Here is a 24,865-nt window from a genome sequence, read left to right as displayed (position 1 = left end):
TGGCTCTTTGAGGTGAGATATTGCAGTGCCTTTTTTACCCTGCCTCACTTTTCCTCCCAGTGAGACAGAAAACAAAGCAAAAGCCAGAGGTGGAGGGAGTATTGTAATAATCCTTCCACCTCTGGAGGGATTATTACAATGAGGGCAAAACCTCATTCCCACAGGGAATGTGCACTTAGCACCCAAGTGTTTGCCCAAAATCACCCTCCAGACCATGCACCCAAATGGGGGGCAGTGATAGACCACAGTCATTGCTGTGTTCTCAGCCTGGAGAAGAAACTTCTCCTTCCACCTGCCTCATGGGGATGTGTCTCAGTTGGAGCCCTGAGAAATCCCTGAAAATCACTTCTGGTGAGGGAGAGAAGATGCACAGAAACATCCATGTATGGAGAGCATGGAAGAAACAGAGCCAGATTTGGGTATTTATCCTCAAAAGGAAAACCTTCTGGGTTTTAGTAGGCAGAGGCACTCTCTGGACCAGCCTGGTTTTCAAGACACCTCAAGGCACAATCATAAAAAAGTCTGCATTGCAAAGCAGGGGTGCTTGGTTTTTGGGTTAGAAGTAAAAATAATTGAGGTGTCATTTCTTAATTGGACAGTTTATCCTTAAAAGGCCTTGGAGAGAGAGATGGGGCTCCAATTTTAGTTTGTTAGAGTGAAGTGCTGTAGAACTCAGGCTTTGTGAGACTGTGACATGGATAAGGACTAACAAACATCTGAGTCCCAACAAGAAATTCCCACTGTGGTATTTAATCCCAACCCTGGCAAAAAAAGAAGCTGAGGCTCCATTGGAGTGCAGGTGGCTGGGGAATACGTCACTGGACATGAGGTGATGTGAGAAAAGCAGCTCCCAGGGCTGCTGGAGATCCTCTCTGTCACCTTGGGTACATCACTGTTGACCCCTGGATCTCCTTAGAGATGGGATAACTCCTTTTTTCCTCACTTCCTTCTCCTTTTTGCCCCACTTCCTTCACCCTGCTGCCAGCTCTTCTGCCACATTCCTACACCAGCCACGTTCCTGCCTGGAGCAAACCCAAGGCTTCTCCCCTCCTGGACCAGGCTGGGGTCTCCAGATGATGGTCTGGTGCCAGCCCAGCTCCATGAGAGCCCTTGCCCAGTGCAAGCCCAGATCTCTGCCCAGCTCCAGGCAGGAGGATCCTCGGGAAAGCAGAAAAACAAGCAGGGAGAAGAAACATCCGGATGAGGGCTGAGGAGGGAAAGCAAAACACTGAGGGGAGCCAGGAATAATAAGAACCAAAAACAAATAGAAAAGAGCTAACAGGAGCAACAGATCTAAAAATAAAATGAAAGAGCAGCAGCAGGGTGGAGGGGCTGGGATATTTTGGGGTCTGGCAAAGCCTGTAGGGTTTGTGGGGCTCGGGTTTGCTGTGGTGGGCTCAGCCCTGGGGCACAGCCAAGTTCTCCTCTCACTCCCTCCTCTCTCTGAGGTGGGGGAGGATGGAGGGCAAAGTCTGGGACTCCCAGGAGCTGTTTGGGTGGCAGTGGTGACAGCAGGCTGCTCTTCAACCCTGCCACATCTCAAAGCCTTTGCTGCAGTTGTCATCCCAGGGACAGATGTCCCACCCCAAACCCTCCTCAGCTCCCTGCAGATGTTGTTCATCCCCCCAAGCTGCCTCTGTGCTGGCCCACGGTCTGTGAGGGAGGGGCCACACCTGCTCAAGGACTGGGGGGAGAAGATGTGTCTCCTGGACACCCCAAATCAATGGTGTCCTTTCAGGAAGGGAACCCTGGAATCCCAGGAATCCCAATATGTTTCTGCAAATCCTGTCAACCCAGAGCCATTCACTTGCTCCAACATTTATATCCAGAGGTGAAACCACTGGAAATCAAACCACCAAAACCCTAATTGTTGGTTGTCATTCCCTGAACCCTCCAGGCCCAGGTCAGACAAAATCAGTAGGGAGAAAAATATTTTTTTTCTTTTTTCCCCCCAAGGAATTAGCTGGCAGAGGGAAGATAGTGCAGGACAGACTCTGAGCTTGGCTGTCCCAGGTGGACAGGGAGCACAGGGTTTCCAAACCCTCAGCAGTTTGGAGATAGGCAGGGAGCCATCAGAGGTGGGTCTCAATCTCCCCTGGGATGCCCCAGCCAGGCAGGGAGTGACCTCTGCTCTCTCCAAGCTGACCACGGGGCTCCTCTGCATAAAAAGCTTCTTTCACATTTCAGACATTTGTTTTTCCTTTGTGGTTGCCCCCATTATTCCTCTTCTTAGGGCTGGGAACTTGCTCCCATCTTCTTTCTCTGCCCCCAATGCTCTCCTCACCCTGGCACCTCCTCCAGGTGGCATTTCCATGAGCTGCAGGGACTCTGAGAGCATGCTGGAATAAAAGAAAACAAAACACTTTGGCCACCTCTCAGCCCCTGACTCACAGTTCCCCTCTCTCAAAGGCAAGATAAGCTGGGCTGGGGCTCTGCTGCCACCAGAGGCACCATGTCAGACCTGCCCTTTCCTGCTCCTGGAAGCCCAAGGGCTGCAAGTCCACATCACCTATCAAAACCAATGGTGAATTTTAAAGATGGGGAAAAAGAAAACCATGAAATTAGAAGAAATCAGTCTGGATGGAAAGCCAAGGAGGCCACGTGCCAGGAAAGTGAGCTGCCTGCCAGTTTGGCACAGAGTGAATGCTTGGTCTGTTGGGATGAAATGCCAGAGCTAGGCAGGCTGAAGAGGCACTTTGCATCTTCAGGGGAAAGGACCAGACAGAGCCTGAATGACAGATGAGCCCCAAACACACCCTGGAGTGTGAGGATGGGCGTGGGGGAGGATGAAGGCATGTCCCCAGCAGGGACCTGGGTTTGTCAGCACAGCCTCAGAAATGCCAGTGGTGCAGCTGCTGGGGACAGGCTCCCTCTGAAACCAGAGCTGGAGCTGCACAGAGCAAGGGACAGTCCCCAACAGGAGTGTTGAGGGCTGTGGAGCAGCAGGAAAAAACTCCCAGCAATCCAGGGAGAACAGCAGCTGGCCAAGGGAGAGAGGGATGCAGCCAAGAGCAGCATGTGATGCACCAGCCCCAAGAGTCAGACGTTCAAAGGGCAGTGAAGGCCCCAAAACTCTTTCCTGTGCAGGAATGGGACACTCAAATCATCACTGAGTGGGTGTCCACCTGGGACAGCCAAGCTCAGAGCCTGTCCTGCACAGCCTTCCCTCTGTGAACTAATTCCTTGGGGGAAAAAAAGAAATATATATATTTTTTTTTTCCCCTACTGATTTTGTGTGTCCTGGGGGCTTCAGGGAATGGGAACCTACAGATGGGTTTTTAGTGGTTTGATGGGGGTGCAGGTTTTACCCAGCAGGGCAGCAACACCCGGGCTCCTCCCCAGCAGCAGAGGAGGTGGGGAGCTCATAGATGAGTGCCCTGCTCTCTGCCCTGGCAGCACGGGCTGGCAGAGGGCAGGGGCTGCTCTCCAGGGTCCAGCCTCTCCCTGGCTCCTTTCCCAGCTCCCCAGGACCCGGCACAGCAGAGAGCTGAGCAGCCCCTCAGTGGGCTGGCTTCCTCAGACCCAGAGCGAGGAGCCTGTGAAAGGAGCAGCCACAGCCAAGTTTTCCCCTGGTTTCACTTTCCCCCTGGTTTCACTTTCCCCGTTTTCACTTTCCCCCTGTTTTCACTTTCCCCGTTCCCCTTTGGCTGGGTCCAAGTGCAGGGTTTGGGATGCAGCCGCTCCCTGGCTCCTCTCTCTCCGCCGCTCCCAGCGGGGCTGGAAGGAATCGTCGGCACCTCCCTGGCTCTGAAAGCTGCACCCGGCAATTCCTGCCGGGAGCCCGGGGTGGGATTGCAGGGAATGTGGAAATGTGCAGCTACTTTGTGTCCGCGCTGAGGAAAAAAATAATAATAAAAATAAAAAATTGGGTGGTTTGAGTGTGAGTCTAACCTGTTAAAGATGAGGTTTTTACTCCTAAAAGTCTCATGGTTTTGTCCATGAGACTTCCAGACACCAAGGCTGGACGTGGTGAGCTTTTCCAGCAGGTTTCTCCTCAAATGCCCAGCAGGCTCCTCCACTGTGCCCTGCCCATCCCAATCTCTGCTCCCTGCTCAGGGATCAGCCCCTGGCAGCCCTCCTTCCCAAACTGGGCTGCCTGGGAGGAATTAATGCACTTCATGCACTCACCCACACAGGTAGAAGATTAAAAAGGCAAACATGGGCTCGTTGCTCTGCCCCAGATCTGCTGGGTCCTCTGGGCATTGCCTGCCCAGCTGCACAGCATCCCAGCTCAGGAGCTGACAGCACAAGTGAAGGGTAAACAGAGCTTTTCCATGGAAACATTTGTTCAACAAAGAATTGCAAATTTTCATGGTGAGTATCTGGTTTCCTCCAAACTTAATTGTTGTTGTTTCTGAAAGCTGCCCAGCCGGTCTGGATCTGGCTTTTGTGAGCATTTTTTTCCCCTAATGTTTAATTTTCAGCAACTAGGATAACTCTGCCCCCCCCCCCTTTTTTTTTCCCCGTTTTTTATTTTTGTTTTTACATTTTCTTTAGGTTGCTATCATTTTGGGCTTTTCTGCAGAGCACAAACTCTCACTGAGAGATTAACAGTAATGATTGAAGAGTCACAGAAGGGTTTGGGTTGGGAGGGACCTTAAAAGTGACCAAGTTCCAACCCCCTGCCACAGTCAGGGACACCTTCCACTATCCCAGGTTGTTCCAAGCCCCATCCAACCTGGCCTGGAACATTTCCAAGAGTGGGACATCCACAGCTTCTGTGGGCAACCTCTGCCAGGACCTCACCAACCTTACAGTAAAGAATTTCTTTCTAATATCCAATCGAAATCTCCCTCTTTGGATGATGGATGACCCAGGAAGGGCCACCCGGATTTTCAGGCAAAGAGCCTGAATTGGAGAGGTGGGACTGAGCAGCTGCTCTGAGCCACCCCACATGGACACAGGGGAAATTCCAGGCTTTTCCCAGGGCCAGCAAAAAGTGATGATAACTCGGGGTAAAGCTCCTGAAGGACACATTTAAGCAGAGAAGGAAGGAAAAGATCACATCCAGCTATCCAGAAGGAGATTAAGAGATAATTCCTGCAGGGTACTGTTCCACCTGGGCTGCAGGGACAGAGGGATGTCGCTGTGCCCTCGGATGTCGCTGTGCCCTCGGATGTCGCTGTGCCCCTGAGCGCTGCGGGCTCATCTCACTCCACCCCGTGACCCAGCGCTGCCTTTTCCCCGCCGGCGTTTTCTTGCTTTATTTCATGTTTTCAGGCCGTGGGGAGGCAGAGGCACTGCGTGTCCCCGGCGTGTCCCCGGCGTGTCCCCGCGTGTCGCTGGCAGGGATGTGCCCGGGCAGCCGGCGGTGACAGCAGGTGGCACTGCAGCCCCAGGAACGGCTGCGACCGCCCCGCTCCTACATTCCCTGTCCCGTTCCTACAGCCACACACAATCCCACTCCTGTATTCCCACTCCTGCATTTCCACTCCTGCACTCCCACTCTGGCACTCCCTCTCCTCTATTCCCACTCCTGTATTCCCACTCTGCATTCCCACTCCTGCATTCCCACTCTGCACTCAGACTCCTGCATTCCCCCTCCTGCATTCCCATTCCTGCACTCCCAGTCCTGTATTCCCACTCCTGTATTCCCACTCCTGTATTCCCACTCCTGCATTCCCACTCTGCATTCCCACTCCTGCATTCCCACTCTGCACTCCCACTCCTGCATTCCCATTCCTGCACTCCCAATCCTGTATTCCCACTCCTCTATTCCCACTCCTCTATTCCCACTCTGCTATTCCCCCTCCTGCATTCCCACTCCTGCACTCCCAGACCAGCACTCAGGCTCAGGAGCCTCCCTGGCACTCCACAGCACATCCCCCAGCTGGGACCCCAGCACCCTCCATGGTTTCAGCCAGCACCAAGCAGTGGAATTTGGGATGTTATTCCTAAGCCATGCCAGAGCAGGGTGTCCAGGGAAGTCCTGTGCCCGGTGAGGATTTGGTGCAGGGATGAGAGCTGGAGCAGAGAAGCCTCATGCTCTCTCTGGCAGCTCTGGTTTTTTGGGATGCAGGAGGCTGAACGTGCCTGTTGCTTGTGCACAGGAAAAGCAGGAGGAGGGAAGCAGTCCATGAAATTAAGGTAGCTGCATAAAGTGCAATCACAAGCCACTGCAAACCTGGGGGATTTAGGCAAAGAACCTGATTTGCTGTAAAACCAGGAATGTGAGCAGAGCATTTAAAGAAAACCCAACATCCCTCCATTAACTGTACTGATTTATGCCAGTAAATTTATACCCATCTCTCCAGTTGTGCCTGCTAAGAATAAAACCAGGGATGCACCATAGCCTCTGTTCCCATCCTATAACTCCTCTGTGAGTTCAGCCTTTATTTTTAGCTCTGCTTCCTCGGGGCTCTGTCTGATCTAATTTCTCCAGGGAGAAGATTTTTCCTGCTAGATGCCACCCTCCTGCTGGAAACCCCCATTCACCCCAGCACTGCTGAAGGGCTTGACCTTCTCAAGAGAATTGGAAAGATAAATGGGTCAAATTTGGTTAAAAAAAAATGGCAGCCAAATAGATCAAGACCTAAAGAAACATTGTGGGGTGAGACAGACAAGTGGCACACAGACATTGGAGCAGCCAGCCAGTGGCTCTAGGAAAGGCAGGGTTTCTGGGGCAGGAAGGAAAATGGGATCTTTTCCTTCTTCCTTGCTGTGATTTGGCTGGTGTGTCTCTGCCAAGCTCTTGGTGACAGACTCCCAGGCAATTTTCTGCCAGGGCTCAGAGCTGGTTCCTGCTGTTTGCTCCTGGGATGTTGTTTCTGGCCAGCAGTGGGTTGAGCTCATGTCTTGTAATTAGTGGGTGGGCTCGAGGAGACCACTGCGGCTTCCGAGCTCGCAGGGAAAGAGAGAAAATAAGCAGGATTAAGGAATTGCAGAAAATTACAGGCATCTTCATTTCACATGAGCTTTGCCAGGAACACCAAGCCCTGGAGAAGGATGGCCACTGCAGGACACACTGCCCATGGGCAGGACTAAAGGATTTGGTTTCACCCAAAAAACTGTGAGAGTGTGTTTGTGTGTGTCTGTGTGTCTGTGTGTGTGTGTGTGTGTGCACATGCAGCCTTTCCTGGGCTGGCAGTGGCCTTGGGAACACAAGATTAAAGGGATATATCCCATCTGCAAGTTCAGTTTTACACAGATTTCTCTTTTATAGCAGGATTGCTGTAGCTGGAGGGAGTTGAGGGATGAGGAGAGATGTCAGAGCAGGGGGAGCACTGGCTCTTACTCATTTTTAGCCAAGTCTGCCTGTTGAGGTGATAATACCACATGTGCAGCTCCCTGCCTGGCTCACAAGGATTTTCCTGCAGCAGGGAGAGACAAAAAAGTCAGCCACGAATTCCCCTGGAAAATGCCAGTTGTAAAACTGCAGCAACTGAGCAGGAGTCATAGGAGCACACCTGGCACTTGGAACTGCTTTTCACCAGGATTTTTGTCCTTGGTGTAGGAACCTGGCAAGGGGTTGGGAGCCCAACTCCCCAGCCTTCCTCATCCACCCTCCCAGTTGGTGTTTCTGCTGTTTATGTTCACTCAGCAGCATTTAAAACTTGTGAACAGTCAGTACATGATGCTAAATGCTTCAAATAAACACAAATGCTGCTTCAGGTGCTCAAGTACTGTCCTGGTTTTGCTTCATGGTACAAGATCCGAGCATCCCACTCCCCTCTGAGTGAAAGGAGGTTCCATTTCCAGCATCACCGAGAAATCCCTTGCTGCCACTTTTCCCAATCAATTTTTTTTTTCCTGAGGAAAGGGCTGACATTCAGAGGAGGTGGGATCTAATCAACCGGGTGCTGAGGCACATGCCCAAAACACGGCTTTTAGAGCTACAATAGAGACAAAACCCGCCACTATCTACTTTTAAACTGCAAACAAGGATCTAATCCTGCACATCTTGCTCCTGGGGATGGCTTATCAGGTGAGTTGTTCTACACAGTGGCTCTATCGGGTGCATTTATCTCTCTAGGTACATGTATATGTATAGGAGATGTTTATGTATTCTGTCTCCCACTCAGCGTGGCCATTAATCATGGGCTGCTCCACCCAAAACACCTTCAAAGTGGCACTGGCTGCTTCCAGCGAGGCTCATGTGACTCTCATTTGAGGGTTTATCGCACCAGAGCTGCCAACCGCAAGTCCCCGGACCCTAAAAAAACCCCAAGATGTTCTCACTAAAAACCAGCGAGGTTTGGACAAGATCCCATTGCTTTTTCTGCGATTGCTTCAGGCAACAATTGTCACTCCTTGGGGACACCTCGCCCCCGGGGTGGTGGCCTTTGCTGGCATCCCTGCCACGCCGCACACATCCCAACCCGCCGAGAGCCTCTCTCCCCGCCCTCTCCTCTCCTCATTTCAGCTGAATAACCGCGATTATATTTCCACATGAAAGTGCCCCGGTGTTCAGGTGGACAATCCGACTCCGGCTGGAATCCCTGCGGTTTTCATTTTCAGCGGGGAACAATCTTATCAGGGCAGATTGTACACAGAGATAGGGAGCCCTGGGCTAGGCTTGCACAAGCACAGATTGCTTCAGCCGGGATGGGGAAGGCTCTGCTCCCTGCATTTATTTGTTTTCCCCACCGCGGGTTTCAGGTTCTCCCGGTGACCATCATCATTTCAGCTTTCCTTCCCTGCTCATTGTTTCAGCACCCGAGCCTTCCTCATGGATCACTGGGCAGGAGGCTCTGTTTAAATCTGCCCTCAGCCCCCGGCCCCTTGCGTGTTGCCTTGAGAGATTTCTTACTAATAAGGATAAAAATCCTTCTTTTTCCCCATCTCACTATGCCCTGCTCTGCTCGAGGATGGGATGGATGTGTTTTCCCCCTCCCTGGGCACACCCGTTTTGGCCTCTTCCCCTCCTGCCAGCTCCTCTTTCAAACCTGGCAGCTGCGTGGGCACCTGCTCTCCGCTCGCACAGGCAGTAGGATATATATAATATTCAGGATATTCCCTTTCCGTGCCTCCACCGGCGAATAGCTGAGCCTACGGAACCCTGGCAGAGGCGAGGGATGAGCACAGAGAGGCGTCCTGGGCAAAGCCAAGCCCCCAGAACGTCATCCGGAGGAGCCCGGGGGATGCGGAGCCGGATACAGGGCATGCGAGGACAGCCCATCCTGCAGTGCCACCCCATCCGTGCCATGCTCTGTGCCAGGACAGTCCCTCGTGTGGCAGTGGCAGGGGCTGAGTGCCCCGCTGGGACACCCATGCTGGGCTTCTGGGAGGTTGCTGGGGCGTGGCACAGAAAAAAATCACCATGCGAGTCCGGGTTTGTCCTTTAGGAAATGTCCTTTAGGAAACAAAGCTCCATCTCTTTCTCTTCCACTGTTGTCTCTACTTCATTTGCTGGGATGTGGAAGCTGGTTAACCTCCCCCACCAGTGGGTGGTTTCTCTTCTCTCTCTCTCTCTTTTTCAGTATCTTGTCCCCAAGACTTTCATCATTTAGCAGTTCCCTAAATAAAACATTTCCTTGCAGCAGAAAGGAGAGGGGAGGTAATTTTCTCCAGGGATCGGGAGGATGTTAGTGGCAGGGGCTTTGTAGCAGCAGTGCTGTAGTTCCATGAGTCTTGGAATGGCACAAAATGGGGTTCAGGTTTGAAGTTAACCCTGCAGCTGCTGCAGGGCCATTGTGGTGTCCACCTTGCACTCTCCTTTGCTGGGGGAATGTCTCAGTGCTATGTCTCAGTCCTATTCACAGATTTGGCTCATTTTAACAAATTCCCCTTGTACCAGTGCTTTCAGATTGTGCAACATCACCTCTTTTTCTCATCTAGGGTAAATTAGCAGATTCAACACATCCATAAACCAGAAGGGACCACTGTGATGAGCTGGCTGGACATTTGGTGTGCTGTGAGCCCAGACCAAGGTGCTAAACACCTCCCTGAAAGTCATGTAGGATCTTGCTTCTCCTCCACCCTAAAACCTCCCAGCTAGGCTTGAATTCAGCCCTGAGGGGGAGCAGGCTGGAGTGGGGTGGTGGGGTGACCAGCTGCTGACCATCCTCACCATGACCATCACAGGCTTTGGCCACACCACTGTCCCCCACCAGCCCAGTGCCATCCTGTGGGGTGGTGCAGTCACACAGGCCAGCAGGGAGCCCCACAGTCCTCTTGCTAAAGCTCTCCTCCAGCCCAGCCCTGCCTGTCAGGGAGCTCAGAGGCAGAGCAGAGGTGGGGGTCTCTGAGCAAGCCTCCTGCAGTTCCCCATCTTCAAGCCCTGCTTTCCCTTTGCCCTCCTGAGGGATTTTTGAACCCAGACCAGGTCACCCTTGGGGCCTGGAGGGCTCAGAAGCAGATCCTGCACACAAGGGTGGCAGATAACAGGGTAACAAGGGTGACAGATACAGCTGGTGCAGCCCCAGGTGGCATCAGCCTCTTGGCCAGCTTGCTGCTCTGTGTGTCTGTCCACTCCAGCAGGCACTGTGTCTCCTGGGAATAGCAAAGCTTCAGCATCCCCTGTGCTGTTCCCTCCCAAGGAATAATCCCACCTTCCCATCAAGCTTTTCCTTGGCTTGTGAAGTTGCCTCAAGGGACACTTCTGGAAACAAAAATTCATAAAATCACATAAATATAGAATGGTTTGTGTTGGGAGGGACTTTAAAGACCATCCCTTGGGCAGAGACACCTTCCACTCATCCAGCTTGCTCAGAGCCCCATCCAGCCTGGCCCTGAGCACTTCCAGGGATTCCTGGGGGATTCCTCCAGGCTCACACTTCAGCCTCTCCCCTGCCACAGGCAGCAGTGATGTGTGTCCCAGCCTGGGCTGTCCAAGCCATGTCCTTCCCCTCTTCTCACCAGCAGAACTCACCAGGGTGGCAGGAACAGGGCAGAGCATCCCCAGCCCAAAGCCACTGAGAAGGGCACGTGGTGCAAACCCCCAGGGGTCCTGTTTGCCAGCAGGGCTGGATGCCACCACAGCAGGGGACAGAACTGTCCCCTGCAATGGGCACTGCTGAGCCTGCACAGCATTCCCAGCTCCTGCTCCCCTTGGTGCTGCTCCTGCAGCAAAGCCCTGCTGGGAGGGCAGATGCTGGCCATGGGAGCCAAGCAGGATTCCTGGCAGGTTCTGCACTTCCTTTGTGCCAGTGCCCCTGCCCAGCCTAGGAGGGCTCCCAGGAAGGGAACAGCAGTTTATAAACTGACTTCTTTCCCTCTTGAACTCTTTCTCTTTGTGTTTCCTTGCCAGCCCCAGGACATTAGGCATAGAGAAATCTTAATTCCCTAAAAACATCTCTGATTTGCTCTGGGGTGATGCTGCCCTTCTGTTGAGTGAAGCTGCACAAAGGCTGTGTCTGCCAGCATCCCTGGCACTGCCACAAAATCCCTCCTGTGCCCTCCTGGCCAGAGCTGCAGGTCCCTGTGACACACACCACCCCACACAGGGCAGTGGGAGCAGGGCTGGGGGGACACAGCCTCCCTTTGGGGCTCAGGAGAAACACCCTGATAGTTTGCAGATGTGATTTCATTTTTCAATTGTTTCTAATTTTCTTGGGGTGTTGTTTTTTTTTGTTTTTGTTTGGTGTGGAGTTTTTTTGTTGGGTTTTTTTTTTCAGTTCTAGAAAAGAGACAATTTCTTCAGGGAGTGTTAGCCACAAGCCTCATTTGGCATTGTTTTTTAGTCAATTGGTTTTGTCTCATATTAAGAATATTGTGTTACATAATGATAAGATCCAGTGACTTATTATGGGGACTAAAAAGGGAGGCAGTGTGGGAGTGCAGAGCACCAGCCACCCTCCCCACCCCATCACCCGCCCTTGCTCTGACCTTCAGCAAGTCTGTCATCTCCCCAGGTCTCAGTTTCCCTCCTGTAAAACAGGGCTGATCCATGCTCCAGCTATTATCTTAAAAGCTTTTCCATCCTGAAGTCAGAAAAAGAAGTTTTCCCCTTTTCTTCCATCCTGAGATGCAGGCATGAGGATTTCCCATAGCCTTTCTACCACAGCTGAAATTCACCTGAGTCTGAGCAGATACCAGAGCATCTCTATCCCTGCAGAGCTGAGCTGTGGATGAGAAGCCAAGACAGGGATGAGAAGGAGTCACTCTGCCACAGGGGTATTTTCCAAAAGCACTGGACAAATGAAAACAGGAAACTGTAATTGAACTAAATCTGCCTCTTTAACCTCATTATTAGGATTGGGATTATATGCTTCAGAGAAAGTTCAGCCTGTGTTTAAAACTTGAGGAGATGTGGATGAACACTACAAACCACAGGGAGAGAGGGAATGTTCCTGCACTTGGTGAAAAGTCCAGCTGGAAGGAAAGACAGGGTGGCATGGGATGGGGGATCAGCCTGGTGCCCTCCTTCCAGGCAGCATCAGGCTGCAGTTGGGGTGAGCACTAAAAACCTCTGGGGAGCCTGGTAAATTGCTGGTAATCTGCCTGAAGATTAAAGAAAATTTTCCCTTATTTCCATATTTAAAGCTGTGTCCACAGGCAGCTGGGTGAGATGGCAGCGTGTCAGGTTACTCTGTGCACTGCCCCCAAGCTCCTGCAGATCCGGCCTCGGCCACCTCTGCCCTCCCCACACAGCACCTGGTGCCCTCAGAAAGCCTGACAGCCTCAGCCCCAACAGGAACAGCAAAATCCATCCTTGGACACGGATTGCCCCAGCCAGGGGGTGCAAACTCTGTGTTCTGCTGCTGTCCATGGCACAGGGCAGGCTGCAGTACCTGCCCTGAAGGCTGCTTGGACAGGCATCAATCTCCAGCAGTGTCACCCCTCAGCAAGCTCTTCCTTGGGTGCAAAATTACTGACAGCAAAGCACATTGGGTGGGCAGACAGAGAGGTTTTCCACCTCTGCAGCATTCATGAGTTGCAGCCTGGAGAAAAGCGGGAGCAAGGGAGAAGCTCAGAGGTGAAGAGTTATCTCGGGGCGTGTGCTGTTTCTTTTACAGAGCCTGCAGATCCTGAAGCACTTCAGGAATAGTTAAACAATTGATAAATAGTACTTTATCTTCAGGCTGGATAACAGCAGAAGCAGCCACTGGCTGCCTAGTGACAGGCAGCTCCACCTACCCAGGAGAGAGGGGGTTGGGATGCCTTGGCCTAATCCTGACAGCACCACACACCTGGACTCATTCCAGGTGCTGACATTCCCAAACCCATGTGCTTAAAATGAAACTCTGACTTTCTGGCTGTTCAGGCCTGGTTTGCAAAGACACAGAGCACAAATGTGCCACATCTTGGCTCTGGACTCCTGGAATTGCAGTTGGGGATGTGCAAGCTTTAGGGAGCCAGGCCTGGAAATGTTGGACTTAAATCCAAGGGCTGGGCCAACATCCACTCCTCACCAGCAGCTTCTGCGGAGGATTTGCCAGCACGTGGCCCAGGATTGTGGGGGCAGAGAGTGGGACTCTACCTGGCCCTTGGGGGGCTGGTGGGGAAGGGGAGTGGCAGGAGGACAGGGCAGAGCAGATCTGTGGTCCGTGGACAGGACAGCGCTGGCTCAGCGTGACCCAGGAAATTAAATGGGGAGAGAGCAGGGAGCTGCCTTTCTCCTTGGGTGCTTGCTTATATACACTGAATTTCCTGCCTGGGGAATCTAAGTGCACCCCACAGCCCTCCCCAGGAAGTCCCAAAAGTGGAGATGGGCTGGGGAGCACCAGGCTGCCCGTCTGACTCCAACGGAGGAAGAAGCGCTTACGGTAGAGGTGACCTTTCTAAATCCTTGCTTTGGACAGACATTTCCAATAAGTGCTGAAGAAAAGCCTGCCAGTTCCAGCTTTCCCAGCCTGCTCTCCATTTTCCTTCCATCCTCTCCAGGCTGAATTTAATCCGAGAAGGTTCCTTTGAGCTTTTGTGTGTTGCTGGGGGAGATGTGGGCGCACGAGGGATCGCGTTACAACTTTCATTTCCTGAAATGTTTGAGGGAACATCCAGGGTTTTATCCACACATCAGGCAAAGTTGAGGGCTCGGATTTCAGGTCTTGTCACTCAGCTGTCACCAAACAAATGAGGCTCTCAGAGCTGGAGACGGGGAGAGCTACCTGCTATTCATGACCCCGAAAGCAGGTGATCACTCATGGGAAAAGCAGGTAGAATTAATCATTCTGCTGTTCTCGTTTCCTCCCCTTTTTTGGCTGACCTGGACACAGTGTGAAATCTGTCCTGGGGGGTGAACGGGAGTGGGGGGGCGAATTAACTCCTTCCTGCCGGTGGAAACACAAAGCAGAACTTAGAGAGAAAGAGCCTCAGGCTGGCTCTGCTGTGAAAAGCTTGCTGCGAGGTCAAGCCTAATCGAGGAGAGCTCAGCAACCTGTGCCTGGCTCAGCTCCAGGGCCTCCCTGTTCCTACCTGACGGCTGGCCAGGGAGTTATTTCCAGGGGGATGCCCTCAGCACCCTCCATCCCTCCTTTCCACCTCCCACCTGTTGCCAACCTCGTCCCTCTCCCTTTTGGGAAATGGAGAGCAGGGGGTGGGTAGAGGGTGGGACTGAGACTACCCCCGGCCTGCAGGTGTGTGCTGGAAAGGGGGATTTGGGCAAGGGAAGCATCCCGTGGCACCTTCCCCAGCCTTCGACAAGGAACCCTGTGCCTGCCTACACGCAGGAAGCGCCTTTGAGCTGTTTGCTTTGAAAGTAACTCCTGGCTTGCGAGTCCTTGCTTGGCTCTCCCGCCTTGCAGGGCTGCAGCCCCGGGCAATATTTATCCTTCCTCTTCACTGAGCCCGTGGTTTGGGAAAAAAAACGGAGCTGGATTTTATCCATCCTCGAGGCATAGAGCCTGCAGCTGATGACCCTAAAAACATCCTGCATTTCCCCGGGGGTTCCCTTTTTCTGCCCGTGGGGACGGGAACGGCTGCCCTGGAACTGGATGAGACCCCCGGAAGGTGATGAAGGTCCTCGGGAAGGGACAAGAGGGCGAGCCCGGACCGGGGGCACGGACCGTCCCGTCCTGTCCCCTACGGTCCCGGCGGATCAGGCAGTAGGAGCCGCCTCCGGTCCCCTTCCCCAGGCGGGCAGCCGAGGTCGGGGTCGCCGCACAGCAAGAGAGGGGGGTCCGTGCTCCCCCCACAATTCCGGCTCTTGCCCCGGCTCCACAGAGGAGCGCAAGCATCTGCACGCCCCCCACGCGGTTTGCACGTCCGTGCCCTCGGTCCCAGGGAGCCACGCGTTGTCCGACGGGCGGGAGGTCCCCCTGCCCCGGCCATGCCCCCCCAAAGCGCCGTGGGCTCAGGAAGCCTGGAGGGATCTGCTCCGGTTCCCCCGAGGGGGCGGCCGGGGCCCGTCCGGAGGGAGCAGGGAAACCACCCCGGTGCCCCGGCCCGGCTCCCCCGCAGCCGGAGCCCAGGGGGGCGAGGCTGGGCACGGAGCCGCTGCCCCGCCCGGCCGCGGGTGGGGGGGGCTCCCCGAGGGGCTCTGGAGCGGGGCCGGGGCTCGCTGGGGATCGAGCTGGAGGGACGCGTATCGCTCCGGCCGGGCAAGACCCTCCTGCAGAGGGTGACATTTCTCCATGGCCCAAGACCCCGAGCACAAACACGGCAGAGACTTAAATAAACACGCACTTAATGATGCAAAACGCTAACAGGGAGGAGCGGCACCAGCGAGGCACCGACGGGGCGGGCGGCGGGGCCAGGCGCTCCCTCCCTGCCGGGTGCCCGGCTCCCTCGGGGCACAGCAGGCCACGCGGCTCCTCTGTCCCCGTCCTTGCTCCCTGACTGAGGCATCGTCTCCTCCGCAGCCCCGAACCTCCGCTGCAGCCCGTGGGGATGGGGCGAGGACGGGCAGAGGGGCACGGGCTCGCCCCTGCAAAGAAAAGCGCAGCCTGGGTGTTCTGCCATCAGCGTTGTTTAATTTAGACTGTTTAGGTACAATAGAAAATAAACCCGAAAGCACATGCGATTTTTGGTAACAAATACTCGAAAGAGGCAGCGCCATCCGCGGGCTCTCTGCAAGCCGGAGGGAGCTGCGAGCGGAAGGAGGGAGACGGGAGAAGGCAAAGGGGAACTGCTGGGGCAGATTAGGAGGAAATGGCCGTCGACTTTTATTATTACTATTATTATCCTAATTTTTAGCCACATCGATGCATTTCGCCACCGAAGAGGAGAAAAGTGGGGGACGCGGGTCCACGGGAGCCCACTCAGTATCTGCCTCGCACGGCCGCGGTCAGACACAGGCACTTGGTAAAACTCTAATACTGCAGCTTTTGATATATTTTTTTCCCACTCTTTTTTCTTTCTTTTACATTTCTTTTTTTTTTTCTTTTTTTCTTTTTTTTTTTTTTTAATTTAAACTACATCGAAATCTTTTTGGTAAGGCTAAATATGAAAAATGTAAACGTAACTTCCCCTCCCTCCTCCCACTCCGCCACAGGGCTCAGTACAGCGGTTCTCTCCCTCTGTCCCCGTCCCAGCTCCTCGGGGACCGGGCCAGGCAGCAGCAGGGATGTGCCGGCCGACCCTGCCCCACCGCGCCCGCGGCGCTGGGATTTGTTTGGGTATAATCGGATCCAGCAGGGGTTGGGGGGTTTATTTTCCTTTTTTTTCTTTTTTTTTTTTTTTTTTTTTTTTTTTTCTGTAATTCCCGTTGGGACCAACTCGTTTGAACTCGAAGGGCTGATGAGGGTTATTGCCGCTCTCTGCGTTTGGCTACGTGGAAAAAAAAAATTTAAAAATCGTGGTGATAGTGGGAGACGCTGAGGGGGAACTGGAGCAAGAGCCGATGTGGGGTTGTGCGAAAAGAGACGAGAGTCCCGTTAACAATCAGCGGGTGACCTGTAAAACCGGGTGCTGTCCTCTATGTACAACCCAGAGCCTCTGTCCCCGAGCAGAATCTCCTCTCCCGATCCTCCGGCGGCCCGCCGAGGGCCTTTAGGATCCCAGATCCACCAGGCTGGACGTGAGGGGTCCCAGCAGCGAGTCCTGGAGCTGGTGGCCTTGGAGGCTGTGCGGGGTCTGGGATGCGGCTAAGCCGCTCAGGGAATAGCCGGAGCTCCTGGCGTGGCTGAGGTTCCCCTGCAAGAGCAGGACCGAGTTCTGATCCGGGCTTTGGGGAGGAGAAAACTCTTCCTCGGAGCTGGACATGAGGGGCTTGCTCCCATCCAGAGGCGAGAGCTGGTTCGGTTTGTTTGTGGCCGCGTTGTTGTTTTCCGTGTTCTCTCTGCGGAAAGGCAAAAAAAAAAAAAAATTGTATATATAATCCCACGACGCGGATGTTAGGGCGGGCACGAAGCGGCGGGGATGGGCATTGTGCTAGTGCCCACCGTAAATCCTTCGCGTTTGGTTCCAGCGTGGGAGCAGATGCTTCTCAAGGGGGAAAAAAATAATCCTAATAATTTCATAACGGATCGTCCCTATTTCTTTTACTCCTCCTACAAATAAATACACCGAACAGCCCGGTAATTGAGGTGAGGAGGGAAAACTGGAGGAAGGGATTTTTTTGAGGGGCTGTTTTCTTTTCTGTTTAATTAAAAATGAAAGTGCGGCCCGTGGACGAGCTGGGTGCGGGGTTTTCTCCAGGAGGCTCGGTGGGGAGGTGGCTGAAGGAGATGCCCTCCGTGGCTTTCTGCCTCGCCGGCCGAGCGGCCACCTCGCACCGAGGCCACCGCGTCGCCTGTCGGGGTAGCCTCGGTACGGGCGGCGGCCCGGCCCGGCCCGGCCAGCGCGTCCTCATCCCGATCTCCCTCTGCTTCCCCCCACCTCGCCATCCCGGAGCTGCATCTCTCTCCTCCGAGCTTCAGAGCTACCCTTCCCGACCCCCGGCCACACACGACCCGGCATCCCGATCGCTTCCCGGAGGCTCCGGCTCCGCATCGCTCCCGGTTTGCTCGGGAAGGCAGGCAGCAAACAAAGGCGGCGGAGCGGCCTGGAAGAGGACGGTGGGGGTTCGTTTCTCCCCCAGGGCAGGTGAGGTCGGGTGAAAAACCCATTTGGGTTTCTACGGAAGGGGAAAAAGCAACGCGGTTTACGAGGAGGAAAAAAAAAAAAAAAAAAAAAAAAAAAAAAAAAAAAAAAAAGGGGGGGGATTTGAAGGGAACCGAGTGTTCTCGTCGCTCCTATCCCATCCGGCTCCGAGTACTCGCCGCGCTCCCGGAGCAGCTCCCTGGGTTCCCAGACGCCCCCCGCACGGTGGAGAAGGGAAAAAGCGGGGATCGGAGGGTGGCACGTACCTTTCCTTCGCCTCCGCCGCTCGGTCCCGTTGCCTTCTGTTCTTGAACCAGTTGCTGACCTGGGTGGTGGTGAGACCGGTGGCTTCCGCCAACTCCCGCTTCTCCCGGGGGGACGGGTAGGGGTTGTGGGCGTACCATTCCCGCAGCACGCCCCGGGATTTCTCCTTGAAGCAGTAGCTGGTTTCCTCGCCGTCCCAGATAGTGCGGGGCAAAGGGAATTTTCGGCGGACGCGGTATTTGCCGACGGCGCCCAAGGGTCTGCCCCGCAGCTTCTCGGCTTCCACGTAGTGCGCCTTCAGCCAGAGCTGCTGCAGCTTGGGGTGGTTGTGGGGGGAGAACTGGTGGCTCTCCAGGATCTTGTAGAGCTCGCGGAAGTTGCCGCGGTGGAAGGCCACCACCGCCTTGGCCTTGAGGACGCTCTCGTTCTTGTGCAGGTGGTCGCAGGCCGGCAGCGACCAGAGGAAGCGGCCCAGCCTCTCCAGGTTCCCCCCTTGCTGCAGCACCTCGCAGACGCAGGCGACCTGCTCCTGCGTGAAGCCAAACGACGGCAGCATCGACATGGCCGAGCGCGGCGGCGGCCGCAGGAGGACGAGGAGAAGGAGGAGGAGGACGAGGAGGAGGCGACGGGCACCCCGCGGGAGGGCGGCGGCGGAGGGGCGCGGGGTAGGCGCCCGCCGGGCCTGGGCCCGGTGCTGATCCCGATCCCGGTGCCGGTCCCAGTGCCGGCCCCAGAGCGGGGAAGCGCTGCGGCAGCCGAGGGCGGTGTGTCGGGCGAGCGGGGATGCTCGTCGCGGCGCCGGGGGGACTTTGTCCCCGCTCCGCCGCCGCCGCGCTTAAAGCGCCCGAGCCCCCGCGCCGCGCTGATTGGGCACCCCCGGCCCGGCCCGGCCCAGCCCGGACAGCCCAGCCCAGCCCAGCCCAGCCCGGCCCGGCGGGCAGAGCCTCGGCACGGGCGGGCGGGGCCTGGCGGCGGGGACACGGCCCCGGACACGGCCCCGGCCGCGGCTGCGCGTCCCGCCACCGCCCCTGCGCGGGTGCGGCCCCGGCGGCCGCGGGGGAGCCCCGCCACCCGCGCCCCCGGGCGCATCTCCGGGGAAGCCGCTGACTGCGGGCTCTTGTCTTTCTCTCTATCTTCCATCTTTTTTACTCCCCAAAACTCCTGCCCCCCGCCCGCCCGCTCGCCGTCCCCTGCACAAGCAGCCCGTATTTAATTACCTTCGAGCTGGGGATGAATAAATAATGCTTTCGTGAGGAGCTGAATAACGCGCGGGGCCCGTGCGCCCCTTCCTGCCCCTCGCTCTGCCCCGTTCGCCGCGGGGGGGGGGCCGGCGGGTCGGGGCAGCCCCGTGCAGACCGCGGGCAGCAGCGCTGCACCCACCGGCGGCGCTTTAATTAGCCTAATCCTCATTTGCACACCCCCGCTCAAAAGCAATTATTTAAAAAATTAGAAAACAATTAGGCTCCCTAAGCAAAGATAATCTATTGTCAGCAGGGAGGTGAGGACAATGCGGTGAGATAAGGGCAGGGCGCGGGGGGCCGGGGGTGTCTTTATGGCTGTATTTATCTTTGATTAGATAAGTTGAAGCCCGTATTTTAAGCACACTCCAGAACGCTTTGGATTCAGGAATGAGTTCGTTCCGCGGGCGCTAAGAGCCATCGCGGGGCTCTTTAAAACCTGTTTGTCCTCACTAAGACAGTCGGATTTATTTGACCTACCAAGTCGGATTTATTTGAGTTCACTGCTCCAAGGCAAGGGGAGCCCGCTCCCGGCCGCGGGGCTCGGAGCCGGGGCCGGTGGCTCTCCCTGCCCGCTCCACGACGTGGGAAAGGCCGATATTTTCCTAAATCCGGATTGTTGTTTTTCCCACGTACTTCGCGTCTCGGGGCTGTTTAAATTAAGCCCCTGCCACCCAGTCTGTACAGCGACTGTACTATGTACGCTGGAGTCAGGGCGCTTCCATATCCCATGACCATGTGTCTGGTAATTTTCCCTTGCCATTTTATTTTAGTACTTATGATGTTGCAGATGAAGTCTTAAAGAGCTGCAATGTCCTCCCAGAAGGAATGTCTACTTGGAACAGATCCTTATTGACAAGGCAGCTGTGTGGGGACCGGAACGGAGCCTTAAACCCGGCTCTAAAATCAACTAATACCCTAAAGTCTGGAGCAAGTGCGCAGAATTATAAGGCAGAATTATAAGGCTCGCCCGCGGCCGCGTCCTGGAGGAGCAGCGCCCTGCCCAGCCCAGGGGTGGGTTCCCCCATCCCTCATTTCTATTGTTATTCATTTTAAATTTTATTTTCTTCTTTCTAATGAGGTGCTCGGCTCGGGAAGAGCACGGACCTGAGAGTTTGTAACTTCTGGATAAGGAGGAGAGAAACGCAACGCGGGACTGGGGAAACCCCTGGGCATTGTAACGAGAGCGGGCTTCTCTTGCCCTCACAGTTCTCCTTTTTTGTTGTTGTTCTCTTTTTCTTTTTTTTTTTTTTTTTCCTCCTGTAAAAGGCCGACCAAAACAAACACCGCTCTTGCTGGGAATAAGCAAATTATCCCGATGCGGCCGGCGGAAGAGCTGACACGGGCGAGGGCTGAGCGGAGGCTTCTCGCGATTCTTGAGCGGGACTTTATTCTCCCCTCTCATCAAAATTCACAAAAGGAGGGGACAGACCCGCCGGGGTCTACCTGGGAGTTGCTGCAGGCAAGGACCGCTGAGCATCTATGTTCGTTAAGGCTCCGGGCTTGGTTTTCCTAAAAATTAGGAACCTTTCATTTTGAACCACGGGAAGAGGCTAATGTATTTCCAGAACTACCCATCCCATTTAACCCTTGAAAAATCACAAAAGCAACTACAAAAATGAGAGTTTCGAGCCGCTCAAAAAATAAAAACATAAACAAGGAAGCAAATAAAATAAGCAAAAATTAGCAAAAAGTCACCGAACAAGACAGCGGCGCAGAGCTGCCGCCGGCCCCTCTCGGTGCTTCCTTTGCCGGTGGAGCAGGAGCAGCCAGGCAGCATCACCGGGCAGCATCACCCGGCATTATCACCGGGCAGCATCACCGGGCAGCATCACCCTGCTCCCCGCCCGGCCGGTGCTCCCCGGGCTGCCCCCGCCGCCGGGGCCTGGCCCCTCCGCGCCCGCGGAGCGGTGGCGGCCGAGCGAGGGGGCCTCCGCTGCTCGCCCCCATTGCCCGGGCACCCATCGCCTCTGTTTGTGCGGGAAATTAATTTACTCCCTTATTTATTCGATGTATTTATACAACGCAGGGCGGGGATGAAGATGGAGCCCACGAAATGCGCTGCGGGTTTTTCCTCTATTTCGCCAGAAAATCAAAACAAAGCAGAAAAAAAAAGTAAACCAAATACATCCCCCATTTCCTTCCGAGCTTAGAAATAAAACTCTTCCCCAATCAAAAGTAAAATTTAATTTTTTTCCCCCTGTAAGTGCGAAAGTCTAGAGGAAACAAATAGCGCAGCAAAATAAAACCAGCAGAGGGTTTTTGGGAGCCGCTTGTCGTCGGGATGAGAACCGGGGCTGGAGGCTGGGAACCGGCGGGGCAGAAACACAACGCTGCCACTCGCCGAACATTTCGAAGGCGAAATCCAAAACCGGCCCATTAAGTCAATGAGGTTTGTGTTGTAGAGGCTCCTTTCCCATCCACTTGCTGTTCTGAAAAATAGATCGCATTTCGTTATCTCGAGTGAGGATCTGCAACGTGATACCGGATCCGCGCCGCCTTCCCCGCCGAATGCGAGGCGCAGGGAGACAGCCAGCTTCCCGGCTTATTCCCCAACAATAAAGGATTTGTATTTTCTTTCTCCCCCTCTTCCCTCCCCCCTTTATTATTCTATTTTTTAATGAGGAAGAACAAACCCCTCTCCATATGCACCGCTCTTCTCTTGCAAGAGCCTCTGGCCCGGCTCGCCTGCAGACCGGTGCGACCTTTAATTACTTGTTAGTAAATTGCCCTCCCGACACCTGTAAAAACAAAGCCGGTGTCCGCGGGGCGGGGGCCGCGTCCCTGCCCGGGCCCCGCGCCCCGGGGGTGCCACCGAGGGGTCCCCCCGCACCCAGCGGGGTCAGGCCGGGCCGGGGCTGCCCGAGGAGGGCCGGGCCGGGCCGGGATGCTGGGGCAGGAGAAGGATGAGGATAAGGCCTTCCCGATGTGGCCGATCCCCAGGGCACAAAGGGCTCTTTCTTCGCGCACTTACCGGGACATTTTTCAAAGGATTAGAGGTGATCACGCGTTGTTTTCTTCTCTCCGAGAAAGAAACGTCTTTCTGTCCCTGTCCCCCCCACCTCCACCCTTATTTCCTCCCGCTTTTGCCATGGGACCCCCAGATCCCGTTCCCCCCTTCCCTTTTCGTTAATGTACCTCCTGGATGCTGATTCTTTTAAGCTACGAAGAATTTCCTTTTGGGAGGTGAAACCCTCCAGCTCCTCCTGTTCGGAGGAAAGTGCTAGTGATGGTAATACGGGGTGACACTAAATAAACAGTTAAAGCAGAGCTGGAAAGATGGAGTTAATTATCCAGTGAGCTACATTTAAACCGAGACCAGGAGGGGCTGATTTGTTTTGGCTCAGGGAACTGAGAAGGAGAGGAGCCACCGAGGTCTCCTTGCTCCTCTTTGGTGGCTCTTTAACTTGTCCTTGCTGTCGCCAGCCCGGGGACGGCGTCCTTTGGCCCAGGAGGGGGAGCCCCCGGCTGGGACCCCCGAACTGTGGCCCGCCCGGCCCGCGGCCGCAGCTCTGGGAGTCTGTGCGAGCCGTGCATGGGAGCAGGCGATTTCAGGGAGTCCAGAGGCGATTTTTCCTTGTTTGTTTGCTTTTGCTTCCCAGAAGTTAGATAAATTCTCGTCGGTGTGGCTCGCCGGTGCCTGTGCTCTCAGGTAAGTCTGCATCCGAGCAGCAGCCCCGCGATTTGCTTTTGTTTTTTAAATTTTCCCTCCTGATTCTTCCCTCTTTTCCTCCGTTTTTTTCCTCTTTTTTTTTTTTTTCATTTTCCTTTTTTTTTTCTCCTTTGAGAAGTCTGATATTAATAATCCCCGTATGCCCCGCTTTCCGGGTCATTACGGTACTGCTGGTCTCTAATCAATCCTAATGCGATGGCAATTGGAGTCTCTGATGAATGCATCTCAGGTTTCTTGTAATGGCTCTACCACATTTTCCTGGACCTCCTTCTTTAACCTGAGATGCCAGGGGGACGTCTCCGTTCTCAGCTGCTGATTACTTCAAGATGTTTGGGCTGGTGTGGGGAGAGAGGGAGCGAGCGAGGCAGCCTGCCCCTGAATAATCTGGAACTGAATTGGATGAGCCATTTCCTAAATCAAAGGACAACGGCGGGGTTTAACTCCTTTTCTGCACGGAAGCTTTGCCGGCTCTCCTTCCAGCCGGCACGGGCTGTGCCGCCTCTCCCCTCGCGTTCGTGTCTGTCACACGGCCCTCGGGTACCCATCAGCTGCAGCCCCCCATTCTATGGGGGAGACCCCCACCCCTCCATCCCCAGCTGCTTGCACCATCCCAAAGCCCCTCAGTGTCTCTGCGGGTCCGCAGCCCCCGCACGGGGGTGGGGTCCCCACGCCGAGGAGGGGAAGGGGCGCTGGGATCCCCCCGCGGGCGCGCAGGGACGCGCGGTATGAGCGCTGAGATTCGCTTTCTCCCGACATTGCTTTCCTCTCTTTTCCCCGCGTAATAGTGTTTGCCGTACGCGAGGCTATGTTAGCTGCGAATTCTGCCTCTTTCTTAATTTTTACAAATTTTTAAAAATAGGATACTGCAGCAGGAGTTAGACTGCGGCCAAACCAGGCGCGGAGCTGCCGCGGGTTCGAGTGCTGCTTCTCTGCAGCCGGCAGGATGTTCCCTCGGGATGCGGCTCCTCCGTGGGAGAAAAAACACGCCCCAGCTGCCTCTCTGCAGCCACTCCACGGCCCGCAGCTGGATACATCCCAGCGCGACCCAACACGCGTGGGCAGCTTCGCCTGAGCCCCTACGAGATCAGGGTGTGCTGAGGGCGAGGGGCAGAATAATATTTGGAACGAATAATTGAATCTCTCAGCGCCGGATGCTATGTAAAAATGAATCCCCGGCAGAAGAGCAGCGAGGGGTAAATCCAGCCCCTTCCCCGCGGGGTCTGGCCCTGCGTGGGGAGGCAGCAGCACGGCCGCGGGTGGGGTATTTGTACTGAGGGCGTGGGTGGGTCCCCGCTGCACCTCGGCGGTGCCACATCTGCCAGGAATGAGTCACTCCAGAAGCGAAACAAACCGCGGGCGCCTTCTCCGCGCCGTGCGCTCGGGGAGGCGGCTCCAGCGCGGCCGATCCCCCCGGGGTGCCGGGGCTGAGCTGGGGGTGCGGGGCACCGCAGCCCCCGCCCGCACCGGCGCTGTGACACCCACCCATGTGCCACCCTCCACATGCCGCCTGTGCGCTCCCACCGACGTGCGCACCCCCTCGACTGTGCCCCTCCGTGTGCCCGCACCCCAAAATCCACCCGTGGGCACTTCCCACCCGCCTGTGAGACACTCCCCCTCCCCCGAAGGCACGCTCCCGTAGAGCTCAAGTGGCACAGGCACCCTGCCCGAGCTCCCTGTGGGCTCACACCGAGCCATGTGAGCGCTGCCGCAGCCCTGAGTGCACGAACCCGCCCGGGTTCCGCACCCCACCCGCATCTGTGACACCCACCCACACTCGCACGGACCGTCCCCACCCATGTCTGGAGCAGGGAGTTCGGGGGGGATCCTGTCTGTCCCTGCCTTAAGTGAT

At 55.3% G+C, this 24,865-nt stretch overlaps 1 protein-coding gene across 1 annotated transcript; it reads right to left on the bottom strand.

Moving 5' to 3' along the window:
- Positions 1-15,779: 15,779 nt before the first annotated feature.
- SIX1 (SIX homeobox 1) lies at positions 15,780-18,715 on the bottom strand. The gene is made up of 2 exons (XM_030240227.2): positions 18,108-18,715; positions 15,780-17,098 (listed from the first exon to the last, which is right to left on the bottom strand). The coding sequence occupies exons 1-2, from the start codon at positions 18,665-18,667 to the stop codon at positions 16,810-16,812; spliced, it is 849 nt and encodes a 282-aa protein (XP_030096087.2). The 5' UTR covers positions 18,668-18,715; the 3' UTR covers positions 15,780-16,809.
- Between the last annotated feature and the right edge of the window lie 6,150 nt (positions 18,716-24,865).

The sequence above is a fragment of the Serinus canaria genome, chromosome 5, assembly GCF_022539315.1.
Source record: "Serinus canaria isolate serCan28SL12 chromosome 5, serCan2020, whole genome shotgun sequence".
In the NCBI taxonomy this organism is placed as follows: Eukaryota; Metazoa; Chordata; class Aves; order Passeriformes; family Fringillidae; genus Serinus; species Serinus canaria.
Note: the sequence above shows the minus strand (reverse complement) of the source record. Positions and strands in the feature narration are given on the sequence as shown.

Coding starts and splice junctions, on each gene's coding strand:
- SIX1 (XM_030240227.2), bottom strand. CDS start 18,667: ATGTCGATGCTGCCGTCGTTTGGCTTCACGCAGGAGCAGGTCGCCTGC. Junction 17,099..18,107: donor GCGGCGGAGGCGAAGGAAAG/GTACGTGCCACC, acceptor GCCTTTCCGCAG/AGAGAACACGGAAAACAACA.